The 25,851-nt window shown below is 39.6% G+C and overlaps 1 protein-coding gene across 4 annotated transcripts; it reads right to left on the bottom strand.

Moving 5' to 3' along the window:
• Positions 1 to 895: 895 nt before the first annotated feature.
• Positions 896 to 25,851, bottom strand: CRBN (cereblon). 4 transcript variants are annotated; one of them, XM_065686884.1, is made up of 11 exons: positions 25,672 to 25,851; positions 22,294 to 22,403; positions 21,925 to 22,127; positions 20,879 to 21,028; positions 17,520 to 17,682; positions 12,192 to 12,254; positions 11,369 to 11,453; positions 10,317 to 10,432; positions 7,256 to 7,320; positions 5,583 to 5,714; positions 896 to 4,353 (listed from the first exon to the last, which is right to left on the bottom strand). In XM_065686884.1, the coding sequence occupies exons 1-11, from the start codon at positions 25,736 to 25,738 to the stop codon at positions 4,170 to 4,172; spliced, it is 1,338 nt and encodes a 445-aa protein (XP_065542956.1). In that variant the 5' UTR covers positions 25,739 to 25,851; the 3' UTR covers positions 896 to 4,169. The 4 variants fall into 4 exon arrangements, with proteins under 4 accessions (XP_065542956.1, XP_065542955.1, XP_065542957.1 ...); XM_065686883.1 differs by having other exon boundaries at positions 22,294 to 22,406; positions 25,672 to 25,850; XM_065686885.1 differs by lacking the exon at positions 25,672 to 25,851 and adding an exon at positions 25,555 to 25,621 and having other exon boundaries at positions 22,294 to 22,406.

Raw genomic sequence — 25,851 nt, 5'->3', positions numbered from 1 at the left:
TATATTTATATATAATAAATACCTTTTAATAATTTGTTAATTATATTTAATAAAAAATTATTAATAAATAACAAAATAAGTGTTAAAAAAAAATGCTCACCCATCTGCCTGAACATAAAAGCAGGATGTGAATCCTTATTTTACTTCCCTATACGGTACAGACATAAATGGCTCATTAACTGCAAGGGACTTCTAAAGGGCTTAGGGTTTAAGCTGTTTGTGATGGCAACACCACCCTTCTGTTCCTCATCACACAGAACTGGGGGTGTTTCTGAGTGGGAAAAAAATCGCATGCAGACTGTGCCCATATGGAGACAGGGGCCACGGCGCTCCAATGAAGTTTGTCCTCCAAGTATTCTGCAAGTTCTACTTGTGCTTTCCAGGAGAGCACTCAGGTCACAGCAGCCATAAAACATCACGCTTCCATTTCAGAGCATTTATAATTTGTGGTATGAGTAACAGTCAGGGACAAAGTTTTCAGATACCCAGTGCGCTACCAGGGCGTTCAGGTGGGTGATCTTTCTTGCAAGCTTCAGTAAATCCTACAGAACAGTCAAATCACCGAATCGTTGAATAACTGAATCGTTGAATCACGAGACAGAAGGAAACAGTGTGGGACTGAAGCTAAGAATTGCTCAGGTGGATTACAGCAAGCAAGCACACAGATGAGATGGAGAAAAGAGCTTGAGATGAAGGATGTGATGTCTCATTTTGATTACTCAATGGAATGACAACCTACGCTCCCTCCATGTCATCTCTTACACTGAGCACATACTTTGAAGCTGGAACTCTTCCAGCTTACACATTACTTTTTGAAGCTAATCCGTTTAAAACGCAAAGTAAACCCAAGCCTTTGCTTTTCTTCCCATTCCAACAATCAGCAAAAAGCCATCAGTTCTGAAACAAACTGGATTTTATTCTTTGCAAATGCTTGCAAGCAACAAGATTCGTTTGAAAAGTTGTCTCAAAAGGTAGACAGAGGAAGAGCTAAAGTGGAGAACGTGCTACCCCTTCGGCAGCGTTTACAGAGCAATTAAACAAAGGTGACAAAACAATGAAAGGAACAAAATGAACCGCAGCACATACAAAAATAGCATTATCAAAAAACAGAGTGTTTGCACGTGCCTTAGACCCAGTGTGCAAGTGTCCTACGTGGTTCCACCTATTCACCAAAACTAATCTAAAAGATAGGAAAACTTGCAATATTACAGGCTGATTGTATCACATCTTTCTGCTATTGCAACAATGGCTTGAAAATGAGCAGTTCTACAGAGATCCCTCAGCCCTCTGTCAGACCAAACGTGGACACAGCTGCATTGCCAGGACAAGAACCCTGCAACTGCGTAATTCCTCATGGAATCCTCATAGAGCTCATGGCAAAAAGACGAAGGCTATAGTGGGACAGAAAAACTATCCCTTCTGGCAGCAGCCAGCGAGTCAACAGGATTAATGCATGAAGCTACAGGCCAACCAATGAATGCGGTAAATACAGTAACTTATCATAAAATGTCAGTTCCTTTGTATTTAGCCCTCAAAAGCATATGATGGCCAGACCATATTTGCCAGTAACAATTTTCCACAATCTCAACCTAGTGGTTTTCTCTCCAAAAAGGAGAAAAAAAAGTGCAGAGACTAATAACCACTGTATAGAACCATCCATGACTCCACATCCTGCTAGTCACCTTTGAGCATCCCTACACATGTAGCATCGTAACAGCCAGCTTCACTATGGTGAACTCATCAGGACTCATCAGCTTCGCAGCAACCTGCATCACACTTGTTTTCAATCTAGAAAGTGTCACAGACTTTGAAATGGCAAACATTACACAGAAGGTTAGGCAGATGGAACAGCATCATCAGTAAAATTAAATTAGTGCTAAATTTACTCCTGACTTACCTCACTTGATTATATTAGTTTACATTTGTCTATATACACACAATACCAAAAATACACCTATTTTGTATTCAAACATTGCCAACATAATGCTATTTGTAGCTGAGGCAATACAAAAGATTCAACCAAGAACCCAAAGACCTTATGAAGTTCAGGGACAGCTCTGAAAATCATTCTGAAACCCTTACGCACCATACAGTGAACACTTGCATCAAATGGCAGCAAAGGGACTTTAAACACCCTCAAACCTTTTGCCACCACCAAGCTCTACTGAGGGCAATGTGAACAACAGGTATCATGTATCTTTGAGGGAAAAAATAAGCCAAGTCTGCAGCTGTGTGTCTGTGGGCACACACATGCATGTTCCATGTAAATGTATGTACATGTGCAGGGCGTGAGGGGAAAGCTACGTATGATTTCAGTGGCTATCCAAGTACAGAGGTTTCACAGTCTCACTCTCACACTACTGCTTATCATTTCAGCCTTTTGAAAGCTTGTTACAGAAACATAATCAACCCACAGAATGTTTTCTTGACAAAAATGAACCACCATTCACCCCCTATTTGATCAGAATTATATTCACAGAAGTATTGCTTTTCACAGTTCACTGGCAAGTCAGAGTACTGCACACAAAATTACAAAGAGAGAACAAAAGAGAACAAAAGTTATCATAGAAGCACAGAGGTAGAAGGCTTCGAAGAACTACACCTGAGTTACACAATCATTAGTCTCTACATACCTAGCATGATAAACAACCCCAACAGCATCTCAGCATCCCTCAGCTCTTTGCACAGGGAACCTTTTTAGCTGCGCTGCAGCAGGTACCCACTGCCACTAAAATCCGCTCCTTGCCCTGCAGAGCTCTGACCTGGCTGTTCCCTGAAGTAATCTGTCCATGCTACTACATACGTGTGGTGCAGGGGCGCGACTGAGAGCGAGCAACTGGCGGCTGCAGTCTTACATCTTAAGTAGCTCCCTGTCATACTTCACAAGTTCTCCAAGATTTAGTGTGAAGAAGCAGAGTGAATGATAGCGCTTCAAAAGAAAACCAAGTGTGAATGTACACAAACATACTGAAGAGATCTGCAGTTTCCATCACCAAAGTGCACTGCGAGGGGTAAAACATCCCCAGTAAATCAATGGCAAAAGCTCCCCCTTTTTGGCACCTGGTTTCTGTAGCACAGACAGCACTTCAGACCAAACAAAACAGCAACCCAAAAAAACCCAACACAAAACACACACCCTCTCCCAAAACTGTCTTTAACTTCTGTTTTATTTAAAAACATTTGCTCTGTGTCAGGTAAGGGTGATAATGTTAAATTTTGCTTTATGCTATGGAAGTGTAAAATGAAATATTAAATGTTGCCTTCTCCCTGTCATGTATTTCAGCAAGTACTGCACAGAGCCTTGGACATGTTTGCTGGGAAGCTATTCTTCACAGAGATCGTTCTGAAAGTAAATGTAAGCACACTGAACAGTAAATGACAACGCAGTTTATGCTCTGGGACTGACCTGTATATTCTGTATAAAATTTTAAAGAGTTCTAAAGTCAAACAGACTAAATAGATCAGACAACTTGTAAGGACCAAATACTTCACACTGCTTCCTTCCAAAGGGCATCCCGCACTGCAGGCAGCAGAAACTCTTGCTTTTGCCCATTTCAGCACTGCCACTGATGTTCCCACAGTGTATCAGCCAGAAGAGATACTTCAGTCCTGTACTCTCTTCAATAGTTATTCAGCAAGTATCTGAGAAACAGCACAAGCATAAAATTTGAAGTACCCCACATAGTTAGAAACAGGGATTCTCAGCAAAACCACTTTAAAGTATATTATGGAAAACACTCCGCAGCAAGTAACTGGTGTTTACCTTCATACATATATTGCATAAATTATACTCTATTTGTCATTTTTCTTCCCCCCCCCCCCTTCTTTCACTGCAAATTATTAGCAGTAAACATTTTCTGAAGTGCCACAAGGCAGGATAAAGTTCAGTGTCAGTTCTGTCCAGACAGATCAGATAAATTCCTTGGTGTCCCATGCCACCTCCTCTTCTCATCTGACATTTTTAGGATTCAACCTTCAGTTCTCAGTGTGTCTGGAAAAACAGTAATGTGGATGCACACCAAACCCAAATATAGTGAGCCTGCTTGGTTGGTTGGTCTTCTGTGTGTGGGTGTGTGTTCTTGGGTTGTTTTAAGCATCAGAAGCAGAACTGAGCAGATGCATTTAAGAGACAGACTACTGCCTGTTCATCTCCAAAGCAGACTACTGGATTACAGGCAGAGTAATGGTGATCTATCGTGGCCCGAGTCTTCATCTGCTTCTGGAATCCGAGGCAGGAGAGCAGACCGCGTCAATCCCCAGAATTTCTGAGGTGACATATCCTTTTTGGTAGCTGTGAACTTCCAGCCCATATGGCTCCCACAGATCCTGCACTGGGCTATAGTCCAGGCATACCTATCAAAAACAAAACAGAAGGTTGATGCTAGCATGTAAAACACCGGAACACAGTTCACCCATCAGGTACGAAGGTAACACTAGTGTCAAGCTGGGTTTTCAAAGAAACTTTGGGACTCAAGGAAGAAAAGAGCTGAGAAAACACATCACGATGAGAAAAAATAACTCCAGATATTATAAGCCACAGGTTTTCTTCAGGGAGCCTTAAAGAGTACAGGTATGACATACACTCTCCAAGTCATTACTCAATGGCAGGGGGGTTGGAACTAGATGATCTTAACATCCTTTCCAACCCTAACTATTTTATGATTCTAATCCAGAAAAAAAATGAAACACAAACCATGATAAACACAAGAAAACGGAAGAGTAACTGTGTACAAGCATCAGTCAAGAACCTTGGACTAGCTACAGATACAGCAACATATTCTTCTCTGCTACTTTAGAAGAGGACACGATAGCCAAAGGGACAGAATTATTTTGACACTCTGACACAGAAATGACCACACAGAAAAATGATTTGGTGAAAATATATTTAAAGAGTATTTTTTTGTGAAACTGAAGTTCAGAGTTGGACATTTCATGTATTTTTAAGAGTTAAATATTCCAACTTTTGAATGAGCACATAAAGATTGCTCATCTAGCCATGGACTAAATTTAAGCTACAAGAGAGGGGTGACATTTTGATGCAAGACCTGTCATTATTAGGCAATCTTTTACATCTTGACAGTTAATTCTGCTACTGTTTCAGACAGCCAGGCTAATTAAATAAATACCAAAGGTAATCAGATTAATATAAATGTCAGTAAATTAAACTCATGTAACATTTATTCAGTTTCTAGATCTAAAAAAGTGTTTCAGTAGAATAACTGCATTTATATATTCCATTTTTAATTTGTATTTTATTTACCATATGATCAAAGAAAGCTGTGTGAAAACAACAGTGATTTGGGTTGTAGCTTACGCAAAACTACACAAAAAGAAACTCCCAAACAGCATCTTCAGGCTTCCCTATTTTTAAAAGATTAAAGAAAACTTCTGAAAACCTTCTATCTGAATTTTCCAGTTTATTCTGTATTTTGAAGAAGTCTAAATTTACCTTCCTTTATGTCACGAGTGAAATGATGTTCTATGTTTCAAAATCTATGCATTTACTATTCCACTATCACAGGAATACATTTACAACCAAATTTCTGTCATTTACTTATAAAATTTCTTTCAACTGTTATTACCCAGGAAACCAACTGTGCTCTGTCGATGGTCGTCCGCTGAGATTCAAGTTGCAGGCTTTATATACAGTGAGGGTTTCATGGATGTACCCATGAGGATTCACATATGCTGCCATGGGTCCACATAAGGATAAACTACAACAGACAATGAACTTTGTCAGAAGTCAAGGAAGAAACAAAAAACAAAGGCTGTCAAATGGAAACAGAGGAAGAACTGCCAACCATGCTCAAAACTATCATCCACAGCAGAAGAACCACGTTAGGCTGTAGGAAGAGAAGCACCTTTTATTATATTATTAAAAATTGAAAGAAAATAAATACTAATGTAAAATACAATTGGTCAAATTTTGTTAATCTATTGCACAAATTTCAGTGTCCAGTCATATATTCCTCACTGACAATAAATTATTCCTGTTACCTAAAGACTTTTTTTTTCTGTTTACCTAAAGTCTCTACTTTTTAAGTCCCTACTTCAGAAAAGATACTTAAAAGGGTATTACTGGGAGTAAGGATTAAAATTTTCTTGTGCTCAGACGAACCTTGCCCAGCTGTATGTTAAAGGGGACAAGTCACTTGGGGGATGTTACGGAAACTACCTCATTTAAGGCCGTTATTAATCTTTCCCTCACAAACCTACTGCTTGGTATAAAAAAAAGTACATGATAGACTCATATTATTTTTCTTGCTGCTTTTGAACTGCAACTTCCAATAAAACCAACTAACACCTATGCTGCTACTTTTACATCTAACTTTGAAAGTAAGCAAAAATGTTCACTCATTCTCAACATTCTGCTGTTAAAATACATAGTATTGACATAGCAGGAATCATGGTTTCTGGAATCCGTTATTTGATTAGAAGATATGAAATGGCTTTTAATTACCACGTCAGCTTCTTACTGCACTGATAAAACTGTGGGGAGTCTTGCTTTGTAAATCAAAACATCTTTTAACCTTCATTATCACAGATCACAGACAGATGTTAGTTACTCAAGATGAAAACAGTGTCAAGAATGCCAGAAGCAGCATTTGGAAAATGTATACAGTCTTATTATTGTTGAACATGAAAAATACTGTGTAGGTCAAATATATTATGGGTACATACTGCCTACAGGAGCTACTAGGATTAAACCCTATATTCTCTAAAATAAAGAATGGTATCACAGTGTTTAATGACATAAATAGGCAATTTCCTTAGATGACAACATCCTGGGAGCCTATCTATCTATACCACCCGATTAGTGCATTTTAATCTGTTGAGGCCTGTTGACACACAGAAGTCAGGATGAAGTGCTGAGAAATAAAATTTGGGATGTCACGAACTTTATTCAGAAATAACAGGACAAAAAAACTTGTGTAAAATATCTGTGTTTCAAAACTCGGCACAGAGTGCATAATTCTTCAGTGGCAAAGTGCTGGAGTAAGTGGCATAACATGGCCTTCCTTCCACACTAACTTCTGTTACAATATACACTGTGGTGCTCAGATTTACAACCTTTTTATTAAAAACCACCAAAGTAACCTGCTTTGTTTTATAAAGAAAATGCCCTATAAATATTTACTGACATTTTATTAGAGCCGTGGAAAACACAGCAGTTATAAGACATAACCTAATCTGTTTTCCTGTGTCAATGTTTCTGATCAAAAACCTTCCAAAGATTTAAGAGCAATACACTCACCTGAATATTTCATTCTTGGTAGTTATTTCTGTATCTTGGCATTGCTTACAACAGAGAGATGTACACTTGAAAAGAAAAACAAAGAGGGTAATTCCATTCATTTGCAGAGGCCTGGCAGCACAGCAGCAAATAATGAAAATGTCTCTCCCATTCCTCAGAACAGACTTTGTATTGATACAAATTTTTTTCTCTATCTGGACAGCAGTCACTTATGTTTTCTATCAAAGGATACCTTTTTTCCTATGCATTTTACTTAGTTATGCTAAACATTGTTATCTAAAAGAAAACCCAGTTTTTGTATACTCCCCTGTCCCTCAAAAAACTCCACACACAGAAGGGGATGTGGCTACACAAACACAATAAATGAGTCAACCTTCTCAGGTCTCAAAAAGCTAATTCAGAAAAAAACCTTGTGCTCTTCTAAAACACCACCCAGAAAAGGTAGATGAGTACAAACGCAATCACTAGGTCTGTCTAAAATTTGAGAGTACTATAGATCAATGGTTTCAATTTCCTCATGAAAAATATGAGACGTATTGATCTTTCTCTTAAAGACTATAACTGATTAATCTATCTTCTACAATTTCTAGATACTAGAACAAAACAATTCACCACTGACATTGCCCAGAAAATAAGCACTTAAATGAGCTCAGTAGAACATAACCTTTCATTTTCAGGAGGTGAATTACTCCTACCTCTTTTTACTGGTAATGCACGTGAAATTACCCCAGAAATGAACCACTGTATTTTGGAACCAGGATCTTCACTTGGGTAAGTCCCTCTGTGAGCGTACATCCTTTTAAAGCTACAAATTGCAGCTTGTGCTTTTGAGTACCCCGAGTTCCAGCTCCTGCAATCCTCGTGTGATACTACACCGGCTTACGTCAGTCTCTTCTCTCTCCTTTCCTCTATACAGATGCTCTGGGCTTATTGTTGCATTTCAGCTTCCTCCAGCTGCATTTTGCAAGTGACCTTGGTTCTGCCCCACAGTGTCTACACAGTCTACTCATCTTGGAGACTGATAGGGAAAATTGCTATACTATACAGATAGGATTTATCATGCTCCAGTTCTCTTCTTAAAGCTCACTTGGCCTTTCTGTCCTACCAGGGACCTTTAACACTTACTATCACTCACTCTTTTAAATTACCCATACTCATAGATTATAATCTCACGCTCATATATCCCTCAGTATCTGATTTAGTCAGCTACTTCATCTCACACCTCTGTTTCCAATCCTATCTAATAACTACAATTAGCACTGTCAAGCAGAATTCAAAGAAGTATTACAGCTTTATGTGATGTACATTCCTTTAAAAATAAGCACAGTTAACTGTCTTTAATAACAGGAAAAGCTATTAGAGTTATAATACAATTCACTGATATAAGAGACAAAAGGAAATGAATTAGGTCTCACCACCAGTTATATCACTGTAAATTACATTCTGGACAATGAAACGTGTTAAGTCCAGCCTTTTCAAATAAACCAAAATATATGCTTTGTTGTCAGAGCACGCCTTCTCATTAAAGAACTCTGGCTTAAAACAAGTGGATTGGGACAAAATAACTGTTGCTAAAAATGGTAAAGAAACTAGAATGCATTTACAATTCTGATGCTAATATATGATCTTAAGGTCCTTCCCAACCCTAACTGTTCTATGATTCTATGTTTACAGAATAAAATGTCACATGTTGATTGAAGAGAACACCCTTTTGGTGTAGGCTAAAAAATTAACTTCATCTTATGAAGGTAACCTAAGCCCTCTTGTCTCTTTGGGATTTGTAGAAAATATTCGATGTGCTGAACAGCCCTTAGCAGTACCTGAGTATCACAATATTTTCAGAGTTTCTGACTCAAGAAATACAACGAAACTTAATCTGATCATAGAGCCTCATGCAAAATCCTGTCCAATTTTTGTCTCAGAATTTGGGAGGAATATTTTCTGTTTCCTTTCTCTGTATATTCCCTTTTACAATTTTGGTGCATGAACTCTAGGAAGAGGAACAGTATTTAAACGTTAGTCTGGTTCTCTCTGCCCCAGAAACAGGCAAAGAACCAAATTTCCACTGCTCATATCAAGTAGACAAACACAACAGTGTTACACTTAGGTTTTTTTAAGACACTATTTTTATCCCCAGCAAGCTTACAACCAGCAAGGAAGGTGAGGGTCAATCAGGATGTATATAGCTATTCTTTGCAAGGTGACTGTATTAACAAAATACTAATTAGTCTCTCCTTTTAAGAACTGAATAGTAAATACTCCAGTTATCACTACTAAACACATAAACAACTTCACAGTTAGAACTTCTTTTTACACCAATGGCTCTTTACAGTGCCATTTCTCTTTGGAAAGAGAACAACCACCTGAACTGCTGGGGGAGACTGTTACATGCTGTTCCCAGAACAGTTGGGATTCAACATGAGGCTCACTGACACTTAGTTGCATTATCAGTTATAATATATAATATTACTTATAGTAGGTATTATTATTGAGAAGGGAAGGGAAGACAAGTTTTTGAACATCTTAAAAAGGTATTGCCTAAGAAGATGATAAATGTCTTGCAAAAATCCATTCGGTCCAATACTTAGACTTACATACATTCAATAGCTCAATACTACAAAGATTTATCTTTTGTTACAAAATCCACAAATTTTCATGGCACAATGCTACTTGATCACAGTGTATTGTGCTGTTATGACATTCATAAGGTTACGAACAATACGAGGTTATGATTTTCATAAGATGGTTATGAGAAATGCTGGACTTCTAGCACCATCTCTTGGCTAAAAAAGTGCTCTGAGGTGTTGAAATAGGGTTTCTAACAAAAGCAAATATTATTATATGCTTCTTGCTTGCTGCCAAACATGAAGTCTAGTATTGAGAGTGAGCATTTTCTTTCTAGAACAAACTTTTAAAGGGGAAGAAAGAAATAAAAACACCCAAAACTATCTAGAACTATCATTTAGAAATTTCATACATTTTGTTATACATTGTAACAGTCACTCCTTTTTTTTTTTTTTGTGTGTGTGAGAACAATTTAATGACAAGAAAAAATACTCACTTTGTTCATAATATCTAATTCACACCGGAGTCGCTGAACAGCACTACCTATTTTAAGCAACTGTATACGCAATGCATCATCAATCGGCAGGCAAGCAGCAACTCTGTAAGAAAAATCTAGAAATGAGAAAGTAGCAGGCTGTTAGTATTAGAGGGAGAAATAAATCAATAAACCCTACTACTTCTGCTCGGTTACAGACAGAGTGCTAAAACTTATGTTTGTAATAGACTTTTAGAGGTCATCTCAGTACATCCTTTTGCCCTAAGGCTGGATCATGCACACATAAATCCTCTTCTATGATATTTGTCTAATCCAGATCACCACTGATGGAGACTGAGCAATGATGGTAAGGTAATGTGTACTAAAACCAGAACAGACCCCAGAGAACACTGATAGACTTCCACTTTGACAAAGAATTACTGAGGTTTCCAATCACCAATGGTTTTCTTTATGCTTGCGCTTCCTGCATTTGGTTCTTATCTGACTTCAACTGAAGGCTGCCTTTCATTAAGCATTTGAGAACCTACATAGAAGAGAATGCTTTTCCCCTCAGGAAGACTTCAACTGAAATTTCTGTCTTACTAGATCCTAGAGACCTGCAGAGAGAAAAGACCTGCTCACTATGGCATAACCCCAATGCAGCATGCAATTGGAACCCAACTTTTTTGTGATTAGGTTACTGGTGTGATTTTCCCCCATGTTACGTAAGAGGTAATAAGAAGTAAGAACAAAGAGATTCTACATACTAACACTTAGACTTAAAAAAGCTAGTATGCTTTCGACTTTCCTTATGAAACATACCACATTCCTCCCACCATGGAGCACAATAAGAGTTATACTTCCTATACTGAACATGTTGCGGCACAGTCAGAGGATGTTCATGTCCTTAAAATCTCTATCATCCTTCTGTTGAAGTCAACTATCAAAATTCACTGGAAAGTGGAAGTGAGGGGTGGACTAACAACAGAAGGTAATTATCTAAGCCTTGTTTTCTTAGGAACTTAAGAAAACACCCAAACCCCAGATTTGAGTTCATCAGCTCAACATCATACCTATTGGGTTTGCTGGAAGAGATTCATCTTTAAGATTTTCATCCCATTCATGTAGCTGCCTCTTGACTCTTTCCATCAAGGTTTCCTTTTGTTAGAAGAAAAGCCTAATGTAAATACACAGATATTTCTGTTTTCTTAGGAAAAAAAAAAAAAAGGAAGCAAAATGTAGAGTAAGCTATTTTCCCTAAGTGGACATTAGCTGTTAACACTTACAATAAATGACACACTCATTTTTTATCTGCAAGTTTTAAACTAAGAGCAAACTAGGATGGGAAACAAGACAAAACGAACCAATGGCCCATGACAGTTATAAGTGTCATTTGAGATAAGGAGACAACCGCTCAAATTCTAGACTGTATAAACAAGATGAGGGGCTAGCCTCCTCCCTACTTCTGCCTCTCTTATGCCAAGTACCTCATGTACTAATATATATATATGTGTGTGTGTGTGTGTGTGTGTATAAAGGAATGTGTACTTTTTAAGGAGTAAAGCAACTTCAACAGGAAAGACAGACCTAAGACTATCCAGCACCCTGGTGGTTAGAACACTCACCTGGAACATGTGGGACAGAGGACTGACTCTGAGACAACATACCAGGAACCTGAACCTCTGTCATCCACCCTACACACATGCTCTAGCGCAAGGGAACAATATACAAGAGTAGCTGCTCCTGCTCCTTTCACAACAAACTGAAAACTGTAAATTTCTTAAAAATGTAACTTATAACCCAACAAAATTAAAGCTTTTATATTATCTAATAATAACATATTAAAACATACAAAACTAAGAGTAGATTATTTGGTAATACATAGGGTGAACTTACAGCATCATATAGAGAGTACAGCCAGGGAGGCCAAGATGTCAAACTTGCACAGCGGAACTTCCTCTAAAACCAAAACCACAAACATTTATTCTTTCAGATTAGCAGATGTTAGGGACAGTTCTTGCTCAAACAATAAACCAGAGGAGAGATACCTGATTATTTAAAGATACCATAAATTATCACCATCAAGGCCAGTACTTCAATGTGAAGCTTCCAAACCACATTTCAAATTCATTGAGAGCTAAGGCTTCTGCGCAAGAATGACAATATATGGATTTCCCCAGAAAACCTGTCTCAGACATTAAGAATGCTTGTAATGCTAGTAATAAGAAATTATGCCTTTCAAAAGAGCATCTACTTAAAATTTAGACAGTTCAGAAAATTCAAGTACTATTTGATAGTTCTGTTAGATAGATCTGTTCCTTAGTTTCCACCAACAGTTGTTACTTTAGCAACCACAGCAAATCACCACGTGGGGGCGATTAAACTATTTATATCAAATCAGTCAAATGCATAAGTAAATAAAATAAAATCAGGAGATTAATAGGCCATATCATAGAATCACAGAACAGTTAGGGTTGGAAAGGACCTCAAGATCATCTAGTCCCAACCCCCCTGCCATGGGCAGGGACACCTCACACTAAACCATCCCACACAAGGCTCTGTCCACCCTGGCCTTGAACACTGCCAGGGATGGAGCACTCACAACCTCCCTGGGCAACCCATTCCAGTGCCTCACCACCCTCACAGTAAAGAACTTCCTCCTTACATCCAATTTAAACTTCCCCTGTTTAAGTTTTAACCCGTTACCCCTTGTCCTGTCACTACAGCCCCTAATGAAGAGTCCCTCCCCAGCATCCCTATAGGCCCCCTTCAGATAATGGAAGGCTGCTATGAGGTCTCCACGCAGCCTTCTCTTCTCCAGGCTGAACAGCCCCAACTTCCTCAGCCTGTCTTCATACGGGAGGTGCTCCAGTCCCCTGATCATCCTCGTGGCCTCCTCTGGACTTGTTCCAGCAGTTCCATGTCCTTTTGATGTTGAGGACACCAGAACTGCACACAATACTCCAGGTGAGGTCTCACAAGAGCAGAGTAGAGGGGCAGGATCACCTTCTTCGACCTGCTGGTCACGCTCCTTTGATGCAGCCCAGGATACGGTTGGCTTTCTGGGCTGCGAGCGCACACTGAAGCTGGCTCATGTTCATTTTCTCATCAACCAACACCCCCAAGTCCTTCTCTGCAGGGCTGCTCTGAATCGCTTCTCTGCCCAGTCTGTAGCTGTGCCTGGGAATGCTCCAACCCAGGTGCAGGACCTTGCACTTGGCATGGTTGAACTTCTTAAGGTTGGTATCAGCCCACCTCACAAGCATGTCAAGGTCCCTCTGGATGGCATCCCTTCCCTCCAATGTATGAACCGAACCACACAGCTTGGTCTCATTGGAAAACTTGCTGAGGGCGCACTCAATCCCACTGTCCATGTCACTGACAAAGATGTTGAACAAGACCTGTCCCAGCAGTGATCCTTGAGGGGCACCACTCATACTGGTCTCCAGACGGACACTGAGCCATTGACCACAACTCTTTGCGTGTGGTCATCCAGACAGTTCTTTATCCACGAGTGGTCCATCCATCAAATTGATGTCTCTCCAATTTAGAGACAAGGATGTCATGCTGGACAGTGTCAAACGCTTTGCACAAGTCCAGGTAGATGACGTCAACAAACTTATCGGGTATTTTAAGCTGACATATATAAATGCAAAGGACATAGAATGGTATTTTTTAAATGGAAATCTAATCTGTTAAAAACGTAACTATAAATACCACCACACAACTTAGAGGAGTTCTGGAGGATGCTTTCTCACAGCAGAACAATTACTGGCTAAGAAAAGTTGGACAGTCTTGATGTTTAATCTCATATCGCTCTCCACTCTCTGGTCTCTGTTTTTAATGGAAATCACATTTCCAGAAACACTTACTGAACATCAGTGCTTATAACCAGCCTACTGGAAATCTATTAAACAACTTCACTATAATTATCCACAGACAATGAGCAAATATTTTACAATATCTATTCAACAACATCCTATGAAGAAAAATTCAGACCCAAATGGAGCACTCAGTAAGAAACGAATGTGGAAGAGTAAAATAAAAATAACAGGGGTGAAAAATATCCCCTGAAGATCTCATAACTAATCCTTATTGAATGGTTTTGTTTTAAAATTAAAATAGAAGCGGCCCATGCTCCTGTACCATACCTCACTGGGAACATGACTAAAACGTTCACTTGAATTGTGTACAAAAACATCTATACAAGACTACAGAGCAGATTTAAGAGGAACAAAGTACACGTGGCCACCAATATCACTTCTAAAAAGTCTTCAGCTTGGCTTATCCTGCAGACAAAAAACCCTAGATCATAACTGCATTCCTTAACTACCATATTTCCAGCAGTGTAAGGTAATTTGCTTACTTAATTCTCTACCGTGACTTTATACACTTAAATGTATAGGTTTTGGTAAACAGAAACCTAAACCAATGTATACCACATAACCACGGTGCCTTCCAAAACTGTACTGTAAATATTCACAAATGAAAACTTCCTTTTCCCTTTGAGGTCAACCACCCTTGTTTTACAAATGAGAAAAATCAGGCAATACTTAAATCCACAGCAAATAAATGGTACTTTGGAGAAAGAATTCTGGAACACTGAAGCTCAAGTTACTGTTTCAATGAGCAAATACATTTTCTGTAACAGCTGACACAGCGTCAGCTCTTGTATGGAGCAGAAACCGTTCTTAAAATGCAACCTCCACTTTCTGATGTTTCTCATTATATTGGTAAACAGAGGTACGGTCTAACATATTGTAAACAGTCAGTTCTACTGACAGGACAACAGTTCAGCAGGACAATGGCCCTACTCTGAATCTGCATCTCAGTCCATAAAACATGATCTTACAGTGGGAGTACTGCATCTCAGGTATCATCTGATGGAATCAGTCTGGGAAAGGGATTACTTCCCACCTCCCCATGCACAGCATTTCTGAGCTGGTAGCTCATAAATGAACTTGTTCAAGAGCTCTGAGAATCAATAGTTTTTTGTTATTAATGGTTCGGTTGGTTGGGGTTTTTTTTCGGGGGGGAGTGAGTTCAAATCCACTGAATTAAAAACCCAACTCCAAACCTTAACTGCATCTGACAATGAGGGGGAGTTACTAGGATTCTATACTCGTTTCTGGAGGTAGTTACAAAGATCTCTACTGACACAGAAGACTTCAAGGTATCTTTCCTTTTGTATACCACTGATGGAAACTGTGCACTGAATAATGAAAAGCTATATAAATAAATTAATAAGCCACAACTTTAGTATTTAGAAAAGCACCTGTTTCACCACATCCTCTCTTACTGACCCCAGTGCCACCTCCTGGCCCATTAACCTTATCGTGCGGATCTATCCACTGTTAATGATAGCTGGCTGTTGAAAAGCCTACACTGTGCCTGAAAATGAGCTAGGTTTACCCTTAAAGGCTTTTGCTGGTATAACTATGCTAGGATGCTACTCTAGCATGGTGCTTATTATGGGGAAACATAATTTATTCCAGCAAAATTATCCTTTTGACAGTATGTTTTTATTTCAGACTCCTAAAGGAAAAGGCTGTATACTGGTAAAAGTGCACATTCACTTGTATAAAGGCATCTTTTAGCACCTTTTAAACAGCACAGCTGTCTCTAGCACAAATCACACCTTATTATTCTCCTGAGCAATGCACAAGTTTGTAGCTTAGGACTGCCACCAGCCACTTAGGACTCTTGAAGATCCTGCCCTACGATCTTAGTGTGAATTCCCTCCTGATTCCAAGTACTGCCACAGCTGCAGTGATACAGAAACAGTGTAAACAAGCAAGGCAAAATTTGTGCCAGTGAAGCAAAATGGGAAAGTAGAAGGCAATTCCCTAATGACAATACCAACATCTTGATAATGAGTATTCCTCCCCTACTTTTTTTTTTGGTTTAACCAGAGTCAAGTAAATAAAATTCTGGAAGCTCTCTAAAAAAGTGCAAAGTCTGCATATTTATTGAAAAAGCTCTATAAAACAAATAAGACTATGGAACTGCTGATTCACCCACTCTGAGTGTAGAAGCACCCCCTTCCACTAATAACTACTATGTCAGCGTATGTAGAGTTCATGAAAAAAATTAAGATTTCTATGACCCTTTCCTATCTTATCACATTCAGTACCACAACAAGACTTACAGAAGTTTATAAATTCAGTTAAGAAAAAAAAGGAGGAAGTGGGATAAGGGGGATTACATATTAACTATTCCAGAAGGTAAATGTGTTAAAAAAAACCAACCTAATAAATCAAAAACCAGATTCAGAAATACATGTGCAGTTGGCCAGGATAAATGGATTGCATGGAAGTGTTGCGATCTGACAAAGGTAACGACTAAGCACAAAAGAACTTTAGATGTATGTTATATGATAATTTACAAGATGAAAGTGCAACATAAGGTATGCTCAAAACTAGAAAATACAGCCTAGTTGTTAGCTAACAACCATCTGGGTGGGAATATTTGACAGGGTTAAAAACCCCTTGAGTCTGTCATTGTAACACAGACCCATGTTTTCTACAGACATGTAACTGCAGGTACAAAAGTCAAGCCTTTAACTGATGGAGGTTTTAAAGCAAAATTAGCAAATGGAATTCTGTTTCCAGACAACTAAGGCATCACAGGTCTTTTGTTTCATCACTGAAATTTAGGAGTCACCTCTAAACCACCTCCGCTCTTTAAACACTTCTTCTACCCAAATCAAACAGTTAATAGAAGAAGTTACGAAAGCCTTCTTCCTTTCAAATCCAAACCATTATGATGACAAGTACAAAGCAAGAGCACTGGCACCATCAACACTGATTACCAGTACTTTTATTGTCAAAGCAAAGTCTTTAAAAGCTAAGATGCTTCTTTAACCTGCCTAAAAATTAAATCCTGTAAACTTACTGGTTTTTCCACTAACCCGTCATTATCTACAAGCTTTATGAACTGGAACTCTTGAGGTGTTAGATTACGTAAAAAAATTATTGTAGTATTACATGATTATGTGATAATATTAACCTAATGGTACTGTAATTAAAACCAGAGAGAGCTCAAAATACAAAACACGTACTTCCCCACTACTGATGGCTGATAAACAATCACACAATACGCAACAAAAGCAGGTTGGCATCTAGCATCCCAGTTGTACAACCTCCGCTAAAGATGAACAGATGGACTTTCATACTACTTGTCAAAACACCATCAAAACCAAGATCCCCACAACCAGATTCTAACCTTCTGGTATTTCTGCCACCATTGCTGTATAGCTCGGTCCTGCCACGATGTAGGTTTCGAAGATGGAAATACATGGCATCGGCTGAGAGACTGAAGCTGTACTGCTGCCATTGTTGAAGGCAGCACTCGCTCAGGAAGTATCTGTACTTTAGCCTGCTGGATTCTGATAAAAGAAAAGAGGCAAAATATACACACTTATACAAGAGTTGAAAAAAATGGATTTTACTGCTTATAAAACCATAGGCTTGTGTAATAGATTAATCATTATGTAGCACTATAGAATTTAAGCAGCAATTCATTTAATCAGATTTTTAAAGTCATGCTAATGTAAACCAAATTACCTTAGGGAACATTCAGCACATCTGTAGCAAACCAAACGCATACTCTTCCAGAACACAGACAATCTCACACCCTTGGCTAAATTATTAAAGCCACTGGGCTGACTGGACTTTGGTCTATGTATATTGAAGACAGAAGCAATCCCTATTTCTACTTCTCCTTTAAAAAGCAGAATTAGCTGATGTCCATGTATTTTCTGCGCTGGCAGACAGAACTCTACAAAGATCACTGCTTTAACCTTTTCAGCAGAAGTTTCTTTGCTAGCTTTTTTCATCCCCTCTCACAGTTAGCCACCTTTTGCATGAGATACAACGCAACATCTTTATTTTAGAGCACTAGATATCTGTCGTGAATGTGGTGGACAGATTAAAGACACATTGGCAGTGGCAACTCAGCAGAATATATTACCATCTCAGCATTGAGTTTTGTCTCCAAGTTACTTTTGGTATAAAATAACAGTGAGCAACTACATATCAAATCCTCAGAAAGGAAGTTTAGCTGAAATGCAGTTTGCTATCTTCAAACCACAAAAGCTTATGTGCTTAGCTAGGGCTCAAAATCAGCAGAAATAGGATACAGACTGTGATATTCTTTTAATATCCTAGCATCAACCAGGTCACCTATTCCACAAAGAGCTCAGCAACAGTTATGTGGCTCCTAAAAATACTGTCTAGCAGGAAGGACTTTATATTTTAACAGTATTATGCATCAGAAATCCTGAAATGCTGAGATGCACATTATTACAGATATCCTGTTTTACTTACAGGGACTACAGTGAACTCTGTTAACTTACTGTAGACTTTAAAACGATGTTTTATCATAAGCACTTAGTAATTGGGAACACCAAGAACTATAGAAATTTTCTCCTTGCTAAGAAGTTCAGTATTTTCCCCTCTTTATCAGAAAGGATTTTTATCTAAAAGTCCTTCTCCAAGCTTTCTTGTCAGCCCCTTTAGGCACTGGGAACTGCTCTAAGGTCTTCCTGGAGCCTTCTTTTCTCCAGACTGAACAATTGAGCTCTCAGCCTAAAATTCATTTCATCCCCTTTATTTCATTCATTTAAAAATTCGTATTTATGAATGAACCTTGTGAACATGCTATGTAAAAGTGAACTCTGCTAGTCAGTGGATATAAAATCATCATAATAAAATCCTTTAACAGCACAACAACATCACTGCACATCTTAGCTGGTTCTGGATACTGAATTCTCAATAATGATGGTGTTAACTGTAGTCGTCCAAGTACTGCCATCTTGTGTTCAAGAAATGTTTTTTCTAAGACGTAAAATTTGGAGGATGTTATTTGTAAGCAAATGTTAGATAGTGAGAAATAGCAAGTAGCTATTCTTCATTTCTACAGGTCATAGAAGCACACAAAAAACTGAGTTTGGGCTGTTCCTACTGAATCATAGAATAGTTAGGTTTGGAAAGGACCTTAAGATCATCTAGTTCCAACCCCCCTGCCACAAAAGCACTACACCACTAAGCAATGCCTCTACACCACGCAATAGCAGAAGTGAGATGATGAGCTGCAGATTTACAGATTTGGAGTAGGGTGTTAGAGGCTCTGCAGAAAAGATTACAAAACCTCTAGCAATTGTGCTAAGAAAAGTCACATGCTCACAGGACCAGTGTCTGGACCATGTATCTCTGGAAAGTGACACTGGCAGAAGCTCACAATGCAATTCATAGTGCAAAGGATAATGCCAAGAAGAACACAAAAATGACAGAAGACTCAACATACTCTTCACTAAATGCTAAAGATCTTTGTCACTTCACAAATGGACAAAAGTATAAATTACATAATATGATAAAAACCAGCTAGAAAAGGAGCTTTAAATATCACAGGTATCATACTGGTACATGGAAAACAACAGAACTACAATACAGAAGAGAACTCTAACAGAACTGATTTGAGCGTGTTTGACAAGTACATGAAAACTGTCAACCAGTAACAGTAGAAGTGGCATATTTCTAGCAGTGAAGAATCAGTGAAAGGAAAGAGGTAAGGAAGAGGTAAGAAAGGAAGAAAGGAAGAGGTAAGACCTGATGAAGTTAAGGATGTACTAAACTGTGATAACAGTTGAAATAAACAAGATTTAGTATTTGAGAAACTGAAAGCAATGGGCTGATTGTAGTCAGCAAAAATCAAGAACCTATTTTCGTATTCAAATATTTATCTGCGCATCTCAGTGTGCTTTTATGTGTTACAAAGGAAAAAAATTCAGAGGAGCAACTTGTTTCTCCACTATTATTACCAGACTTTTGTTTTACCCTTTCATGGGAAACTTCTCATGAAACACCACCACCCCCGGGGGCACAGCTACTGTCCCCTCCATATCCAAATCATACAGCTGAATCCTTCTGCATGCTGTCAAGGCTCAGGAGTTAAAGATCACACAAAGTACAAAAATAGGCAAGCACGTTATTAACTGTTGTGCAGACCCTTGCCTGCAGCCTTTCAAAGCTGCAATTACATACAAAGTTCAGAAGTCGAACATGTTAAATGCAGACCACCTCTACAAAGGTCTCCTTTCATAAAATGAAAGTTACAGTTTTTCAAAGGAACAGAATCTGGTCGCAGAATCAAGACAGCAGAAAGCACACACTTGATATCGTACCCTCTCATTTCACATCTGGTTTGGAAAAGGGATGTGAGACATTTAGGAATAAAGCTTTAGAATTTACAATGCTGGCCAATCAGTATTTTTTTTCCTGACCTAATTTTCAGAAATAAAGTCATTCTGACAGGTATATTCTCACACACACCAAATCAAATTACAGGTAGATATGCTTTGGAGGATTTTATAGCAAAATTACTAACAACTACAACATGAGTCCTGGAACAGGAAATGTCAGAGTCCTTAACAACCAGAGAAGCTACTGATTAAGCATTCATTTAATACCTACAGCAATTAGTCAACTGCGTTACTGGAAGCACAGATGCACCTGCAGTAAAATGTAAATGTTTTGGTGAAACAAGATTTGCAGTATGTAGAATTAAGTATGTAATTTTCTTACCCATCCGATTGGGTTCTTATTTCAAGCACCTTGAACCTCTGTCTTCCTATTGCTTTCACTTTAACAGTCTCAATTCCATATTCCTGCTCTTCTCTGTAGGCATATATTTCTGCTGTGGTTCCAAAATGAGCTTCTCTTTCATGTACATTACTAGAAGTAACAGAATTAAGAAGGTTACCTACCCTCCAAACAACACTGTTCACTTAGATTTCTGTTAGTTTACCCACACTGACTGTACACAGTTAGTCTTACCAAAAAAATAAATTTGGTGAAATAACTTCAACTAACCACAATCACTAGTTTTTCATTTTAAAAGCAACTTCTAAAATTTTACTGGGGGGGGGGGGGGTGTGCTACCATTTGGCTTGGTTTTATTTTAGAGTCTAGAGGTGAAATTCTGGGAACACAAGGATTGCCAATGTATCTGCATTTCAAATACAGATACTGAAAGTACCAAAATTCTTTAGATTGACTTTAAAAATAACTGTTCCTACCTCCTACATAATTAAACCATAGTAAATCATGGGGGGGGTGGGGGGTGGGGGGATAGAGAGGGAGAAACGGTCCCTACTTCTTTTAGCACAGATTAGCCTTTATCTTTTCCACTTTTCTATCAACTCATGTCTCTCAACTCTGTCATGGAACTCCTGTCTGGGCTTGTTAATTTACATACAAAACAAGCAAATACACCTTTACAACAATGCAGTTCTCAAAACAAGAATCTGGTTTTTACATTTCAGATCAAGACTTATTCAATAAGCAAGATGGAGCAGCACATTCAAGGAGTTACTGAAACTGAACAAGGAAAGCAAATAAACTCTTACTGCTTCCCTACACAAACACATGATACTGTCAAGCAGAATAACATGAAAACTGGAAAATTGTTTTCATTACAAACTGGAAAACAAGTTTTGTCAATTTCAAAACACAGCTTCTATTATTTACCATGGAACTGATGCAACCATCTGCTTTTCATTTAGTATCCAAATAAATTGTGCTAAAAATACATGCTACATAGCATCAGTAAACCCACTTGTGTATTTTACCTGTATGCAAGAACAGCAAATGTTCTGTCTTTCTGAATTAAATTCCGCACCATGCTAACCTCTTGAGGGTGAAAAAGCTGAAGAGGTAACGTCTGTCCAGGAATCAACATCACCATCACATGGGGCAGCACAGGAATTACCTGACAGCTGTCATCATCATGCACTGTCCTGCCATGAAACTCTTCCATATCGGAACCTAAATACTGAGAACAGTAAGAAAGGAAACAAGAGCACTATTAAGAGGTTTTGGTGATTTACAAGGATAAAATAAAACTAGGTCTTTGTCTTGAGGATATTACAATAGAATTACACAAAACCAATCAAAATCTCTTCGAGATGTATTTAATGGGCTATATATAAAATACATACCATATGTGATGTTGGCAAACTGGTATCAAAATTAATGACGTTTCGTTTCTCAGCTTCTTTACCATCTTGATCTTCAACTTCCATTTCATTGTCATCCTCTTCCTCGCTCTCTGCTAATTAAGAACATACAGAATATTCAGAAATCAATCAGCAAGGACTGACACTGAGAAAAAACAGAATCAAAAAAATGCATCAGATATTCCCAGGCTACAGCCTTTCAGAAGGAAACAGCTTTTGTATTTATAAACTTGAAAGGCTGAGGAACAATGTTCTCGGAAGGCTAAAGAAAGGCTATTTTTGAAAGGCAAAATACCAATTTTTCTTGGATGAAAACACTAAACAAAATCTGTCAGGTCAGATTTTCACTGCAGTAGTACTTCCTCATCTCAATTCTAAAAGTCTTCTGTCTATACACCAGGATGCCAGATAACTTAATTTACTGTAGGATACAACACAGTGTTTGGAGTAGTACAAACCTGAACACTGTAACTGCATCATATAGAGCAAGCAAGTTAAAAACAACCTGAGCCTCTATTTTCACGCAAAGACTCTTACTGGTATTTTAGACTAACTCACTGCTGTCAGCCTCTCCTATGTGCATACCAAACACACACACACAAACCTCAGCACATGCACAAACCCAGCAAAGGCAACTACTAGGAAAGCAAATGACTGCAAGGGATTTCAGGAACAAAGTAATACTTAAAATTTACTACATTCGTCACTTCCAGGTGTCAATACGAAAATTACTTTCAGGCAAGAGAACAGTTAAATTCTCAATATGCTTTATTTTGGACACATAAATAATGCACCTATCTATATATATCGTTATAGATATTTTAAAAGAAATGAAAATTCGTAGTCAATAAAAATTATAATTATCTCTAAAAAATGCTGGTTTCACTGCCAGTTCTGTGCATTACCATACAATGTATGCATGCAAATACTCACCCAAAACAAATGCAGTGATCCCACATTTCTAACTGCAGTATTTGATCCTATTTCCACAAACAGTATTTATCCCTCATGCTACATCTATAATCAGTGTTATATCAGTATAATCAGAATCTTTGCAAACCAATCCGTAGGATTCTAACACCAATAGCTGCTGGGTAATGGATAATCTTGGTGCTGCTGAAAAACATAATTTAGATCTTGAAAACTATTACATTACAAGATAGGTAGAAAAACACCTTTACAGCAGTCTATCTAGTTGCTTGCCTTTGAAATTAGTATCTTAAAACATAATCCAGAGTGGAAAATTTAAAAAGTGGAGTGATGATCTTAACTGAAAGGTACCGTAGGCAAATCTCACAAAAAGCTCCTGCAGAAGGAAGGAGCCTTCCTTCAGAAAAGGGGGTACTACAACTAACCTCCTTCAATGAGATCTTACTATTTCTGAGTGTGGGAGGACAAGAGAACAATGAAGAAGACATTATAAGCTGGTTTTGGAGAACCTTTCCTTTCCCTCTTCAGCATTCAGACACATTTCTTAGATGTACTCTGTACAAGATGTTTAGCCAATGGTCTTCATTCTGCTTCACCTCGCTTTGTTTTTTACTAACACAGTTTACAGAACCTTCTGTAGGAGGCATGGCATGGCACACAGATGTCACAGATCCATCCTATATTGTATTTATCTCAAGAAGAAATGACCCAGCATGACAAGAAAGGAGGTTACAGACTCTCTTTGGTGTTCTACCTAATTACATAACTTAAAGCAGTAAGACATCATCTTCCTAATTACTGTGAAAAATATTCCATTTCTATATGAAATCTCTCCTCCCTTACATTCAGTATTATAACCATAAATGAGCGACAAATGCTTAAGACATACAAATGGACAGCAGTATGCTTAGTTTGATGAAGGGAAATTAGGAAGTTTCTGTTTGGTTCTGGAGCAGCAGTGCAGGGTGGTGAAGGGAAGCTGACTTGATCAAAAACTATGTTCTGGTTTGCATGTACTCTCATCAAGTTACATCAATCATTAGCAGTTTTAACAGCCTTATAAAGAGAGGCCCTGTCACCCCTTTTGATGAACACAGAAGGAATGAGCAGCAGTTGATTAAGAACGTGCCCTGCAAACTTTTGCTCGTTCTTGCCAAAACCACACACTAGCTGCTGTGTGGTGGCAGAGAGGAACGATGACTCATTTTACTGCAGCAGCACCACGCGAACGTCAAAAAACACCATCTTCACTCTGCTCCTCCACCACCCCACAGAGCAGCAGACGGAAGGCAACAGAACCTGCATAGTTTATACCCTTATACTTTAATTAATGATGATTTTCTTCTTCTTTTTCAAGGTTAGCAACACCTCCAGTTCACAAGGGAAACAAGGGAAAGGCAGGAGCTGAAGACACCGTGCATGACAAGGCTCACTTCTGCGGCAGGTAAGGCACTTATGCTGGTGCACTAACACTATCAAACCTGTTCTCAACACCTCCGTGCAGAAATGAGGGATTATGAACCTCATTTTAAAAAACACCACAAATAGCTTCCCTCCCCAACCCCCACCCCCCAAAGCCCCAGCAGGAACAGGGCAGGAAATGGTAAGGCTTTATTTCCTAAAATATTCATCAAATACTTTCATATTATTTTAAATATACAGGTATAAAATACTGATAGAATTCCTGCTATAGGAAATGACACCGGTTACTGGCAGGACTTACTGCTACATTCTCCTGTTAGCTATGCTGACACAGTATTTCTGGCAGACCGACTGAAAACGCCTGTTATTATGCAATAGGATTCCGTATGAGGAATTATGCCGGTCTGCAAACTCCAGCATAAATACTGCAGGAGCCTGGACAGCGCGTGGAACCCAGCACTGCTCTCAAGCCCTTTGCACAGCACCTCTTGCTACCCTATTAACGGCGCTGGAGGGCACTTAACTTGAGCGGACACTTCCTACAGCTGCCGCTCAGCGCTTTCCCCAGGCTCGGTTTGGTTTTACAGGGGTCATTCCCGGAGCGTCTGCGTGCGCCCGCTTCGCTGCGAACCCCACAGCGCGCTTCGCCCCATCCGCCCCGACCGCGCCTCTCCCCTCCCACCAGGATCTCGACTCGGAGCACTGCAAGCACCGACGTGCCACAGCTGTGCCCGCAGGAAGGCTGCGGCTCCGGGGCCGGCTGCACCGCGCACCACCCACCCGCAGGCCCGGAGCTCGCCCCACTCGGCCCCGCTCCCCCCCCGGCCCCACACGGCCTCCCGCCCGCCCCTCAGGCTCTCCCCGCTTCCCCGTCCTCCCGATCCCACGCACACATCGCGGCCCGCCCCCCCCGCCGGCCGCGCCGCGGCTCAGCGCCTCACGCCCGGCGCCTTCTCCCGCTTCTCGGCCCGGAACCCCGCCGGCTCCGCCCCCGGCCGCGGTCATTACCGGACACCAGCTGCAGGTGGTTCCCCATGTTGTTACGGGGCTCGCCGCCTCCTTCTTCGGCGGCCATCGTTGTTTACCCGGAGAGGAGCCTGGGAAGCCGGCGGCGCGGGGGGAGGCGGCGGGGGGAGGAGGAGCCAGCGCGGGACCCCGCTGGCCTCTAGCGGCGCCTCCCGGTGAGCC

This window comes from Lathamus discolor, chromosome 7, assembly GCF_037157495.1.
Source record: "Lathamus discolor isolate bLatDis1 chromosome 7, bLatDis1.hap1, whole genome shotgun sequence".
NCBI classification, from domain to species: Eukaryota; Metazoa; Chordata; class Aves; order Psittaciformes; family Psittacidae; genus Lathamus; species Lathamus discolor.
Note: the sequence above shows the minus strand (reverse complement) of the source record. Positions and strands in the feature narration are given on the sequence as shown.

Bases quoted from the DNA above. Each gene is read 5' to 3' on its own strand.
- CRBN (XM_065686883.1), bottom strand. From the start codon at position 25,738: ATGGCCGCCGAAGAAGGAGGCGGCGAGCCCCGTAACAACATGGGGAAC. The intron at 21,029-21,924 runs GTAAAATACACA...TGTTACTTCTAG, and splicing joins TTTGCTGTTCTTGCATACAG to TAATGTACATGAAAGAGAAG. The intron at 11,454-12,191 runs GTAAGTTCACCC...TTCTAACAAAAG, and splicing joins TGTACTCTCTATATGATGCT to GAAACCTTGATGGAAAGAGT.